General features: G+C 43.8%; 1 protein-coding gene across 1 annotated transcript in view; it reads left to right on the forward strand.

The window, feature by feature from the left end:
- The first annotated feature begins 964 nt into the window (after positions 1-964).
- LRGUK (leucine rich repeats and guanylate kinase domain containing) overlaps positions 965-14084 on the forward strand; it is a 102007-nt gene continuing 88887 nt past the window's right edge. Inside the window, exons 1-3 of the mRNA XM_021692972.1 lie at positions 965-1261; positions 8546-8653; positions 11260-11341. Of these exons, the coding sequence (XP_021548647.1) occupies positions 965-1261; positions 8546-8653; positions 11260-11341 (487 nt within the window). The remainder of the gene's footprint in view (positions 1262-8545; positions 8654-11259; positions 11342-14084) is intronic.

Raw genomic sequence — 14084 nt, forward strand, 5'->3', positions numbered from 1 at the left:
GATGAGAGCGACTTCCCTGCGGGATCTGTATTGTCATCACTATGGCAATAATAGTTACTATAATTTTCATTCTGCTTTTCCATAGTCTACTTTGTGGAGCTCAAGGCTATGGGATTTGGGTCACATAAAATCACACTAGCATAAAATCATGCTTTGTAGTCTTGCAAGAGTATTTTATGAAACTGCACAGAGAACCTATGCAACAAGATAAAAATAATTACCAATGCAGGTCACTTGACTAATACAATTATTTATGGGATGCTAATAGCTTTTCGGAGGCTTTCAGATACAGTGTCAATTTGACAATCTTTTTTTTTTTTTTTTTTTTTCTGTTTGGATTGTTAGACCACTGCCCGGTATTTCTCCCCAAGGACATGGCTTATCATTTCAGGGGGGAAATGTAAATTAATTGCAAATCAGCTCTCAGTCCTCGTCTGGTAGTTTCTCTTTAGTATCTGCAATTAAATAACAAGGACAGGAGCCTTGCCTTCTATTTCATTTATGCACAACCTGGTCTCCTAACACCGCGCCGTCCGCTTAAAGTTTCAGTGTTAATTAGCTTTCCGACAGAGAGCATTAGAGACATCTAATAACTTTCAAAGTATCACTCTGCGTAAAAGGCCTCTGTGAATGAAGCAGGTGAATGAAGGAAGCTCACAGGTGATGTTAGGGTGGGATGAAAAATCTCGAAGAGGGACCTCCAGGTCAGGAGAAACCAGCCGGAGACAAAAGGGGTGCGAAGAAAAGAGGTGAAAATGAGAAAGACAAGTAAAAAGAAAACCAGCGATTGAACGAACTACAAGAAAAAACAGCCAGACGACTCAGACGAAAAGAAAGAAGTCGAGAATCAGCGGTCGTTCAGACAGTAAGCCAAGACGCGCGGAGGAGCGGAGGTTACAGCCCAGAATCCCTTGCGGCGCCTCCTTCCCTGGCGTCAGTCTCCTAGGCAACCCCGGTAAACAAGATGGCGACCGCCGGGAGCGATCCCCAGTGGCCGATGTCTTCCTCTCTCCAGAGCAGTCCACGAACTGGAGCCCAGTGGATTCTGCCGCGCTCAGAAAAAGAGCGTCAGTCTTGCTGGTCTTCTTTTCCCATGGGGCAGAGACCGAAAGGTACTTTCCATAAAGCCTCCTCCTACCTGCTCCAGCAGCTCATTCACCGCTCTCGGGAGTCGGACGCGGACGGAGAGGAATACGAGGACGAGGGCGAGGGCGAAGTGGAATCCGAGGAGTCCTCAGAGTCCGAGATGCTGAATTTGGAGGTGTGCCTTCCCCCCGCCTCCACCCCCTCGCTCCCTTCTCCAGCCGTCGGGCCCTGCTACTTCGGCGGCAGCTTCCCCACGCACCCCTCACCAGCCCTCGGGCTCTCGCCGCCGGGAGCGCCTCTCCCTGACCGCTCCTAGGCTCCTTCTTTCTCCTTTCTTCCCGTTTCCTCACCTTTGCCAGGCATATTTCCAAGTGTCTCCCTTTTTTGTCACTAGCACATTTGGTGTCTTAAGAGTCAAGTTACACAGCGTCCTGATGAAAAAGTTTCCGCCTATTTGTATGGGGAGTTACAGCTTTAGCTTTTAAAACCTGTGCTTCGACGGTATTCTGAACGGGCAGAGTTCGTCTTTGGCATCCCCTGCACCGTTTTCCGTGATTGTGAAGTACACCAACACTCTCCCCCACTTCCAGTCCCTTCATCCTCCTTCCTCCAGGGGGGAAAAAATTACTTTCCTGAAATAATCTGGTAAGGGCTAACTCAAAGACCAAGCGACGAGAAAGTCTAATGCATTACTTCTGCCAGGGGTATATAATGCATTACACAAGCAACACACACACACCCCCTTCCAGTGTTCAAACAGCCAGCTCACTGTGGTAGTGTTTTCGGAGGTGGAGAATGTTTCTTACCTTCCATCTGTATTGCCTGAGGTGTGGCTTTGCCTTCACATTACTATAAATTCTCTTTTCTACAGTACCTCTTCTACCAATTACACTTCTTTCCTGCACTGATCATCATCGTATTCTTTTTACCCCACTGCCTGTTTTTTTTGGTTTGGGGTGGGGGGGTGGTTTGGGTCCCTTTCCACCTCTTACCACTTCCTTCCCTTGGCTTCTAATATATTGTTTGCTTTTTTTCAAAAACATAAGTTGATTTGCTTCCTTTCAATAAACTGTTGGGTTTTCCTCTTTGTCTTGGCTTCCAGGAAACTCAGAATATTTTTCTTAATTTTAATGGTTTTTCTCTAGGGTTTTCTCTCCCCTTTCCTCTTCCTTCATGGTATAAACTGCTGCAAAATCTTTTCTGAAGTAGATATAATACAGAGAAATAGAATGTTTCCAGTACCCCTGTTCTGTGATATTCTGGCTTCCCTGCTCGGCATCTGTGTGCATTTTCCTAGTCCCCTCTTTGCCTTGAGGCCAAATATGTTTTTCTTTGTTATTCCCATTCTCTTTCACAAACTCCTTTCCTCATTTGTCGTGTTTCTTCGTATTCACCTGTCTGTAATTTGCACTGTCTTATGTTCCTCTGATTTTACCATTAACCACCTACATTCTTTTCCCACTTAGGTTCCCTTCTTTCGTAACGTCCTTTTATCCATTTTCAACATTTGGGCCATTTTTCCACCCTTCTCTCCCATTTTGACTTTCCTCTTCTACCTCCTTCTATATGGGCTGGTTACACATTAGTTTTTCTTAAAGTGGACGATAGAAAATTATTACTTATGTTATTCCTCTTTTGTTGATCTACTTTGCTACCCTTAACAGTGACAAATGCAAAACTGTAGCAGTGTTTTTACAACTTGGAGATGTTTGTATGGTTTCTACCAGCGTCCACCCCAAAGGAATTCACAGATGAATCACCGGTTTACTTTATTATTCTAATTAACGCATGCTCTTGGGCTATGGGCTTCATTAGTGCTGGTATTAATCTGTCTTCAGTATGCCATTAACAAACCATAGGGGGGGTTGACTTGAATTGGTTATCCCTCGCTTGTAGGCTGTGTGTGGAAAAGTTTAGTTTTTCTTCCACTTATGTTGTAAATATTAATATTTGTTTTGTGTTCTTACATCCTATTTTAGCTTTTTAGAGTATCTAATAAATTTTAATAGGCTGAATAAACTGAAAACTTTTGAAAGGAAAACTTTTAAAAGGATTTAGACTTGCATGTTCAGAGATTTATTATCCATCTCCTTGCCTGGCTAAGGTTTATAATGCTATGATGGTCACAGTGGTTATTGAGTGCCTATAGTGTAATTAGTCTCAGAAGCCCCTGGTGAACTTAAGGTAGACCAGCTGTTCAGAATACTGCCTTTGATTAGTTTTGAGATTTTGAGCAAGTTATTTCACTTCTATTCTCCTCTGTAATCTGGGAATTCTAATAATACCTATCTCATAGGAGAGTTGTGAGAATTAGATGAGAACCTATTAAGTAAAACACTTACCATAATATTTTTACTGATACAATAATAACACACGTGTTTTTTATCTGCTAACTATAGCTCATTAAGTGATTTGGTTAATTTCACTGACTTGAGCAATCAGTCACTGAATGATTGCTATGTAGGAGCCACTCTGACTACATTACATGTAGTCTGGTACATGGAAACTACTCTGCCAGTAACTTAATGTGGGTAATGTCTACTCATGGGATAGTTATAAACATCAGATTGGATAAGAAAGTCTGTTAAAGTTCTTGATACAGTGTCTGATACAGAGTAGGTTCCTAAAAGTTACAGAGGTAATGCCTAGTAGCAATAGTAAAGACAGAAGAAGACGAGAACGTCACTGAGGACATAGGTGTCCCCTGCACTCAAGGTCAGATAAGGATGTGAGTAAATCACAGCTATTGAGTATCTGAAGCGTTATACACAGGTGTGTACAGATGACAGCTGGATTGCAGAGATCCATGGCAGACTTCGAGGGAAGCAGACCCTTGTCTGGGTGGAGAGGGGGTGTGTGGGCAGGCACATAGCCCCTGTTCCTACTGATGACTTATAGGTGAGAGCAGAGAAAGCAGCTGAGGCAGGGGCCAGATTGTGGAGGGTTTTACGCTGTTTTACAGACCATGGAACTTGGGTCTCTAAGCAGTGGGGAGCTGCCCTGGTAGCTGCCCCGACTGGCGTTAGATTAGAGGATGGTAAGACTGGAGACAGGGATATCAATGAGAAGACTCTAGCAATGTCTACGGAGGAGAGGCAAGAGTCCGGATTAAGGAAGTGGAAGTGGGAATGGAAAGGAAGCTAAAGACGAAGACATTTAAAATATTTAATGTGGGACAATTACTAATATTGGAAGTCTAGGATGACTGCCAGGTCTCTGGCATGGTCTGGGGACATATTAAGGCCATTCACCACAATAGGAAATGGGATAGCAGCTGCACACGAGGCAGATATATGAATCACATGACTCTGGAAATCGGGGAGGGGCCTCAGGGTAGGAGACCTGGGATCATCAGCATTGGGGTCTGTGAGATCATCCGGGAAGAGAAGAGGAGGGTCAAGGGAAGAACCGAGGGGGTACAGCAGATGAAGAGGCATCAGGGAAGGCAACAGGAAAGGAATGGTAAGCGGAGGAGGAGAAGAAAGGAGGGCTGTGTGAGGGGAAGCCAAGGCAAGGAAGAGTCTCAAGAACGTGGAAATGAGTTGTGCTGCCAGTAGGTTAAGTGGAAAGGTCCCTAAAGAGTGCTCACTAGCTTTGCCCATTTGAGGGTGATTGGAGACCTTGGCCCATGTGGTTTTGTGATGTGGCGAAGGCAGAAGCCTAACTCACGTGCACTGAAGAGTGAATGGGAGGTGAGCAGGGGGCAGCTCTGCAGTAGCTCGGTTATTTAGGGAAGCTGTAGCTGTAGCTAAAGGAACGTGCAGGACCGAAGGGACGCACACACTTGCACCGCTGGAGAACTGACAGGTGCAAAATGATGGTGGAGAGAGACTGGCTGAAATCCCAGGCAAAGAGGGCAAAATGGAGGGTCCCCGAGCAAGGTCCCTGAGGAAACAGGAGGTGGGGGCCCTGAGTGCAGAAAAGAAGCAGTCTGCCTCTGACACCCGAATGAAGGGCATTTGGACAGGTGCAGAACCCTGATGGGGTTGGCATCTGATCACTTCTACTTTGCCTTGGAAGTGGAGGAGCAATGTATCTGCTGAGAGTGAGGTCAAAGGAGTGGAGGCACCCAGAGGCTCAAGGAGAGGATGAAGATCTGGCAGCCAAGGTGGGAGCTGATGAAGAACGAGGGACTGGAACAGCAGCCTGCCCAGCTAACAGCTGACCCCTGAGTGGTACCAGCAAGCATGGTTGTGGGGCCCCTCCCAGCCCATTCACTAGCTCAAGGGCAGGAGCAGTTTTTATTCGCTCAGCCGTGTTTGAGCACCTACCGGGTACCAGGCACCATCTTGCCCCTCCTGCTTTATGCTTCAGCTATTTTGAACTCTGGTTCCCCAATGGGCCGTGTTCACCTTTGCCTTTGGAGTTTTGTACCTGTTGCCCTTTTGCCTACAGTACCCTTCTTGGTCCTCTTCTCCTGCCCTTTCTTCTCCTTTGCCAGAGTAACTCAGTTACTTGTGTCTCAACTTCATTGCTTTCTCTCCCAGCAAGTCTTTGCTAACCTCCTAATTCCCCCTAGAACTGACATAAAATGGATGCCCTGCTTATAGTCAAAGCATCCTGCTTACTCGTATTGTAATATCTATCAAACTACTGAAATTGCTTGTGTACTTGTCTGTCTCCCAGATTGAATTGTAAATCCCTTGAGGATAGGCACCATGCCTTATTCATAAATCTGTTCACTGAGCCTAGCATACTGGCTGGCATGTGCCTGGCATGCTATAAAGATTTTTGTCCCAAATGAATGATGAGCATGACAGAGTCCCTGCCTCAGAGCAGTAGTTGATTGTGTACTTGATTCAGGTTTGGGTATGTGTGCGGTAGTTTGAGTCGGGGGGACGAGGAGTCAGAGACTTAAGGGTAGAGAGACATTGAAATGGCCCAGGGGATACCAAGCAGGGAAGGAAGTGAGAGGGGACAGATAGACTCTGAGAGAGGAAAAGATGAACAGACCGGAGATTTTGTTGTCATCACAACAGGCTCAGTAGGGGTTGGAAAGGTTGTAGGATCACAGAGGAGAATACTAGGTTCTGAGGTTTCTAAGGTGGAACAGTTCAGCATGATGACTTGGTCCAGGGCATGGCCATGGGGATGAGTGGCTGAAGCTGAGTAGAGATCAATTTAAAGTTGATTGTGGAGATGAGGAAGAAACGTGTGTGTGTGCGTGAGTGCTTGGGAGTAGGAGGGGGATTGAATGGCCATCCTTAGGCTCTGAAGCCACCCAAGATCAAGCAGGGCTTGTAAAGGTCTGAAAATGACCAAAGATCAGAAGGGAAAGGCATGATGCTGATAAGTGGCAAGAACCTCAACGGAGGTGTGAGGGGGTTGCCATGGGGAGGCTTGCCTTGGGGATCTGGGAAAAGGCTGACCAGCGTGCCGGTCTCCATATCAGTAGCTATGTTGAAAGACAGACATTGACCTACTATCAGTCAGGGGTGCAATATCTTCTCACACCAGGAAATAGAGGCAGTGGGTCAGGTAAATTTCAGAGGTTTAGATGGAAAGTTTTGGAGGGAAGGTAACACCCCCACCTCTAATCCTTCCCAGGCCTTGTATAAGAAGTTGGAACTATATTTAGAAAAGTGAGTGTCGGGGCGCCTGGGTGGCTCAGTCGTTAAGCGTCTGCCTTCAGCTCAGGTCATGATCCCAGGGTCCTGGGATCGAGCCCCGCATCAGGCTCCCTGCTCCGCGGGAAGCCTGATCTCCCTCTCCCACTCCCCCTGCTTGTGTTCCCTCTCTCGCTGTGTCTCTCTCTGTCAAAATAAATAAATAAAATCTTTAAAAAAAAAAAAGAAAAGTGAGTGTCTTTCTTCCATTTGTAAACAGGTTGATTGGTATGGAAGAATGAAACAGTAAGATGCGGAATTTCCAACTTCATCTATTAGTGGAAACAACTGTCATTTATTGGGAACACTTGCTGTAGTTCTAGGCAAGGCACTAAGAGCTTTACACTTTTTCATTCTCCCTAAAACATTAAGAGAAGGTAATAACATTTCCTATTGCAGATATGAAGCTCAGAGAAAACTTTATCTCCCCAAAGTCATAAACTGAAAATGGCAGATCGGGGGTTCAAACCAAGCCTGTCCAGCCTCACAGCCTGTGTGCTCTCTCCATTTATATCCATGAGAGATATTTGCTTCCTTGGGCTACTGGAGGTGGAGGGCGGGCACAGAGAAACTCTTTCTAGTAGCACAAGCCCGTGTACTTATGGCCTCAATACCAGCAGCCTGAGCAGCATTGCTGGTTCCTGAATTAATATAGAACTGGAAAGAGTATTTTGCCATTATTGTCCACATGCTAGTCACAGTTAGCTATATTGGTGTGACTGATGGGATTACTGGATTTTGTGTCCTCATGCTGATGTTAGTGTTAATGTGTTGGTCATTATAGAGTTGAAGGCAGTGCAGACCTAACACCGATCTACCTGTTGTCCCTTCTGTTTGTTATTTTTGGGGAAAGCGCATTTTGACTCATCAGTGGTTCATGGCTTTCTACAGACCAAGGGCCAACCTCCTTATGGCAGTGATTGTTACCCTTTTAATAAATCTTGTAAATTGTGTGAATCCAGTAAAATTAGCTAATAAGTAAATTGAGAACCTGTTTTGTTTGTTTTATTTTTTTCCAGCAAGAATACCAGATTTAGCAAAGTAATTGCCTTAATTTGGATGTAACCATCTTTTTGGGTGGAGGCCAGCAGTCTAGTATGTATAGTGGTTAGAAGTGCCCTGGAATCAGACAGATTCAAGTTTGTGTTCTGGCTCTGTCACATACTAGCTATGTGGTTTTAGGCAAGTTAACCCCTGTAAGCCTTAGTTTCCTCATCTGTCAAATGGAACTAAGAATACCTACCTCAGGGTTATCAGGAGGATTCAATGAGTTGATCACTGAAAGCTCTTGGTGCCTGGAACAAAGAAACACTCACCATTAATGGTGATGCCTCCGCTGCTGTTGTGTTGATTTCACTTTGAATGCCTAATGCAGGTGACCACCAGAAAATTCGGTGGCAATGAAAACACCGATTTGATAGGTATTTGTATGTCCTATGTATGTGTCTTCAACATAGAATTTTCTTTAGGGCTGATAAATTCTGGAAGGGTCAGCTCCTGATTATGTAATGTACTAAGTGCTGGCTATGAGGAGGTGAACTGTTTCTTTTCTTCTTCTTTTTTTTTAAAGATTTGTCCATTTGAGAGAGTGAGAGAGCACTAGAGAGCACGAGCAAGCGAGAGCGGGGGGCAGGGCAGAGGGAGAGAAAGAGAGCCTCAAGCAGACTCCCCACTGAGTGCAGAGCCTATTGTGGGGCTTGATCTCATGACCTCGAGATCATGACCTGAGCTGAAATCAAGAGTCAACACTTAACCTAACTGAGCCACCCAGGCACCCCTGGACTGTTTCTTTTCTAATGGAAGTCCTTTGTCCACCTCTCTGGTTTTTTGTTTTTGTGTGTTTTTTTTTGCAGGAGGAATTTGATGGGGTCCTGAGAGAGGAGGTCGTGGCCAATGCCCTTCACCAGTTGGGGCGCTCAGGCTCCGGGACTGAGCAGGTCTATCTCAATCTAGCTTTATCAGTGAGTATGACAAGATCACCATGGGCTTACTGGGCTACATCTTGATACTGGTTGGACCATATCTGTTTTTTCTGGTACTCATAGCTTTTGTGGTGGCCCCAGATCTCAGAGTCTTTCATTTGATGGAGACTGGTGATAAGACTTATTTATGTTATATGAGGTATCAAAGAGCTCTGGGCAGTCCAGTAATCAGCCCCTGAATTCCTTTGTTTTCATTCCCATCAGTCTGTTTCTTTCATCTTAAGTAGTCTGTATTATAGTAATCAATGCTTTCTTTCCAGAAGTTGAATTTGACTCTGTGAAACCAATCAAAAACTCTTTAAGAATTTTCTCTCTGATCAGTGCCAGGACTAAAATTAATATCTAAATCCAAGGGAACAAAGTATTTTGGTATTGACTCTCTCCCCCCCCCCCCGCCCAAGTATGTCAAGAAATAAGTAGCTTTCAGCCACAGTTCACTTTCCAAAAGATACCCCATTATTAAAGAAAAAAATGTGTTGTTCAATTTTCAAGATATCAATACTAACACATAATCTTGGCTTCACTTTTTAAGGGAAGCTGTAAGAGCAAAGTACTCATCATTTTTCAAGTTCTTTCTTCCTTTTGTTTCTCTATAGTCCTAGAAAAATAATTTAACTCTTTTTGCTTCCTTATATTGTAAAGTATTAAATATTCCTTGGAGATCCACACAGTAAATGCAGATACGTAGGTGAAAAAAAGCCCGCTGCAATTTTGCTACTGTACTATAATTTGGCTAAAGTATATATAATTCACAGCAAGCAAAGCATATACAACTCATAATCTTGGTCCATCTTGGATTTGAGCTAGTGAACTATCCAAGAAATGTTAAGCTCTTTCCACCCATGCTGGTTGCATGGCAGATCCTTTGAGGACAGCATATTAAGGCTGTAATCTTTTACTGTTTTCACTTTATAACATTTTATGGATGACTCAGCCAGTTAAGCAGAAACTTACAGGGAGCATCCTGTGTACACTGCCCTGTGTCGGGCATTGGAAGGGTAGATAATTCCAGCATCCGATACATCCCCGCACAAGTCCATTTCAATCAATACTCTACTTATGTACGTAGTGCTATGCCTTAAATTGATCTGCAGAAAAAAAAAAAAAGATCCTTTAAATCTTATTTCAGCTAGATGGACTGATGCTTAACTTACCTTGCCCCTGACCTCCTTACATTTGAGATATTACATATTGAATTACTTTGCCTTTATAACCTGTCTTACTGCATACACTTTCTTATGGTTGCATGGTTTGGTGATTTTTTTCCCCCCCTTGTATCTTATGTTACACATTATTTTTTACTTTTTCTTTTTTTTTTTTTTAAAGATTTTATTTATTTATTTGAGAGAGAGAGAGAGAGAAACAGCATGAGAGGGGAGAGGGTCAGAGGGAGAAGCAGGCTCCCCGCTGAGCCGGGAGCCCGATGTGGGACTCGATTCCAGGACTCTGGGATCAGGACCTGAGCTGAAGGCAGTCGCTTAACCAACTGAGCCACCCAGGCACCCATATTTTTTACTTTTTCTTATTACTTATGTACATAGCCTCTCTCCTACCAAAGTCCTAAGTTTCTTAAGGGCACAGTACAGCTCTACCCCATAACTGCACTATATTTCTCATGATGCACAATGCCTTGTGCATGGTAGGTTTTCTTTAATATTTATTACACTATTCTTGTGACCTTCATTAAACATTTTTATCATCAGTATATTTGAGAACTTGCTCATCATGATACTTCATTGGTTGGCTTTTTCTGATTCTCACACTGCAACATAAACCAGCCGCAAGAGTCTGTTCCAAGGGACCAAATTCCCCTCTCCCATCCTGAAGTTCTCTAGAAGCAAGATTTCGTGGAAAGAATCTTGGAGAAGGATTAGGAGACTTGGATCTGCTTCTCTGTTGCTAATTTGCTGTGTGATTTTAGGTTATTTACATCCCTCTCTGTCCCTCATATTCCTCATCGCCAAATTGGGAATAGTCCACCCTATAGATCTCAGTTTTACTTAGTCAGATGAGATTACTGTGAAGGAGCTTTGAACAGGACCCTGTGAAAATGTAGGTGACAGTGTTATTAATGATCTCCTGATGATGCGTGAGATCTCTTTAGCATTTCATTTAAATTCTAGGCATCTGCCTTTTCTTCTACTAGAGAAAGGCTTTGGCCTTACTGCTATTATGTGGGGTTTTCTTTTCTTCTTTTTTTTTAATAATAAAACTCTGCTCTAAAGGTCTACCTGACACTGTTTTAATTTGCCTTTTCATGTTGTATTTGTTCTTGCTAATATCACTAATTTTCCAAGCTCTTTTCTTCTTCAGAGGAATGCATTGTTTAAATGGGTTTGTCATCTGCTTTGAGATCCTATTAGTCGTAGGCCTCAGATTTAGTTCTCTCATTTAACTACTATACTTTTACTATAAGTAAGTATATTTTTACTATACTTTTACTATAACTCTAGTATACTATACTTACTATACTTACAGAAATTCTGGATTTCTTTCTGTCAACTCTTATTTCCAGGTGTCAGGAGATGGCTGAGTACTAACCTGTTAAAGCAGCATTAAAGTCTTTTTACCTTTTATTTTCTCAGGGTTGTGATTTAATTGACATTAAGATTCTCTGTGAATATGTTCACCTACAGAAGTTGGATCTTTCAGTAAATAAAATTGAAGGTATGTAATTTTCATTCTAGTAGATGGATAGATCATTCGGTTATTTCAAAATTTAACCTTTGCCGTATGTAATGTAGATTAATGCTACAAAACTTGGTATAAGCGCTAGTGTGGATTCATTTACATATCGATGCTCTACTTTGCATGTAAAAAAGGCACCATTGGTGATGAGTAAAGTCAGCAAACATGCAACATTACGCTATGGTTCAAAGGTGCTCAGTGATGTTGCAGAGTATCCCATGGAATGTTTGCTTTGTTTTTTCCTTGTAAGAGACGGCTCATTACTTCTTTAATACTTTCTGAATATTTGATGATTCCCTTGTCTTTCCCCCTATTAGTTTATTCAGTACAGATGAATTAGTCCTCCCCTCCTCCCTTTTTTTCCTTTAATGGATTCTTTTCTTTATTTTGCTTTTGCGTCTACATTTTAATTCTGGCCAGCTACTTCTTTTCTTCTTGAGTGCCAGGGTTTCACACTTTTTTTTTTTCCTTTTTTTTTTTTTTTTTTTTTACTGTCTCTATACATGTATCTGATTTCTTTCAACTTCACCATTTGTAGTTCTCTGTAATGTATTTGTTGTGACATCTTGCTTACATTTAATGAAATTAGTCACATTTTCTTCGAAGCTTGATTCTTGTTCCTAATTTTCTGATCTTATTTGAAGTTAAAGTGTCCGATTTCTTTTGTTTAGACTTGGAGGGAAGTCAGCAGTTGTTATTTCTGACCTGCTTTCTTTGTTGGCCATCTTTCCACTCGCTTGTTTAGCCTGTCTTTTTTATGACGGTTAAATGTTGCTGATACGGGGGCACCTGGGTGGCTCAGTTGGTTAAGCGACTGCCTTCGGCTCAGGTCATGATCCTGGAGTCCCGGGATCGAGTCCCGCATCGGGCTCCCTGCTCTGCGGGGAGTCTGCTTCTCCCTCTGACCCTCCCCCCTCTCATGTGCTCGCTCTCATTCTCTCTCTCTCAAATAAATAAATAAAATCTTAAAAAAAAAAAAAAAAGAAAAATGTTGCTGATATGGTTTTCTCCGGCTCCTTTCTGATTTCTTCCCCTCCTAAGAGAGCAATAAGTAAAATCCAGCCTTGCTTTTCAGTGGCTAAGAAATATTCCAGCATAGTTTATCCCTCTAATGCTACTGTTTGTGAGTTATTTTTTTTCTAGTTTTACGAATTTTTTTTTTTTTTATGGAAAATTACAAACGTGCACAAGGGACTATTGTAATGAACATTCGGGTCCAACATTTATCAGCCCGTGGGGCCCATCTGGTTTCACCTATACCCCTCCCTGCCCAACTTCCCCAGGGTTATTTTACAGATTTTAGAGCAAGCCCAAGCAGGGGGAGGAGGAGAGGCAGAGGGAGAGGGAGAAGCAGACTCCCCGCGGAGCAGGGAGATCGATTCCCCCAGACCAGATCAGGACCTGAGCCCCTGAGCCAAAGGCAGACGCTCAACTGACTGAGGCAGGCAGGCGCCCCGCCAGGGTTATTTTATTTTATTTTATTTATTTTTTAAAGATTTTATTTATTTGACAGAGAAAGAGAGACACAGCGAGAGAGGGAACACAAGCAGGGGGAGTGGGAGAGGGAGAAGCAGGCCTCCCGCCGAGCAGGGAGCCCGATGCGGGGCTCGATCCCAGGACGCTGGGATCATGACCTGAGCCGAAGGCAGACGCTTAATGACTGAGCCACCCAGTATTTTATTTTACTTATTTTATTTTTTTAAAGATTTTATTTATTTATTCATGAGAGAGAGAGAGAGAGGCAGAGGGAGAAGCAGGCTCCCAAGGAGCAGGGAGCCCGATGCGGGACTCGATCCCAGGACCCTGAGATCATGACCCGAGCCGAAGGCAGACGCTTAACCGTCTGAGCCACCCAGGCGCCCCACCCAGTACTTTAAAGCAAATCCCAGATATACCTATCATCGGAAAGGGTTTTTCAGTGTCACTGGCAGGAGCTGCCCCGCACCCCACCACTCCCAGGTTGGTTTCCTTCCCTGGGTAAGGAATTGCAGCGTGATGGGAGGCTGCAGCAATGCTCAGTGGTGGCCTCCCACCCTGGCAGCTTGAGCCGGGACCCCACAGTTGCTAATGGAGCTTTCCTCAGATCAGTCTCCTTTAATCTTTTAGGGCCCATTTTCTTAGCTCATCCAGTGTTTGAGAACCTACTATGTGTAAGGCACAGTATATTTTTCTTTTTTGTGAGAACAGCTTCTGTTCTGATATAGACCAGATTTCAACTTGCATCAGAATCACTTGGGGGGCCTGTTAAAACACAGCCGGCTGTGCCCCACCCTCAGAGTTTCTGATTCTGTAGCTCTGGGGTGGGGCTTGAGCATGTGCATTTCTAATTAGTTCCCCAGGGAAGCCGATGTGCCAGATCCAGGACCACACTTTGAGAACCACCCTTGTAGACGCAAGGAGCTCCTGCCATCTGGTGGACATGGAGGTCACTGCACCAAGTAGGGATTAATGGGCCAGGCAGGGTTAGAAACCCAGCAACCAAGATCGTGGGTTTTTTTTTTTTTTTTCTGTCCGAGTGATTTGAAAGGATCAGTCATCTACAAAGTTGGGATGTAGCTCCATTTCAGTGGTAGCAGCTGCTTCTGCTTCAGGACAGCTCCATGGTACAGCACTTACCTGCCCACAGAAAGATCAGCTCCAAGGACACATGGGGGCTGGTGGACATTAATAGCGTTGACAGACTGATAGATGTGGAGCTAAGCTCAGAAAGGACAAATAGGCA

The sequence above is a fragment of the Neomonachus schauinslandi genome, chromosome 12 (assembly GCF_002201575.2).
Source record: "Neomonachus schauinslandi chromosome 12, ASM220157v2, whole genome shotgun sequence".
Classification (NCBI taxonomy): domain Eukaryota; kingdom Metazoa; phylum Chordata; class Mammalia; order Carnivora; family Phocidae; genus Neomonachus; species Neomonachus schauinslandi.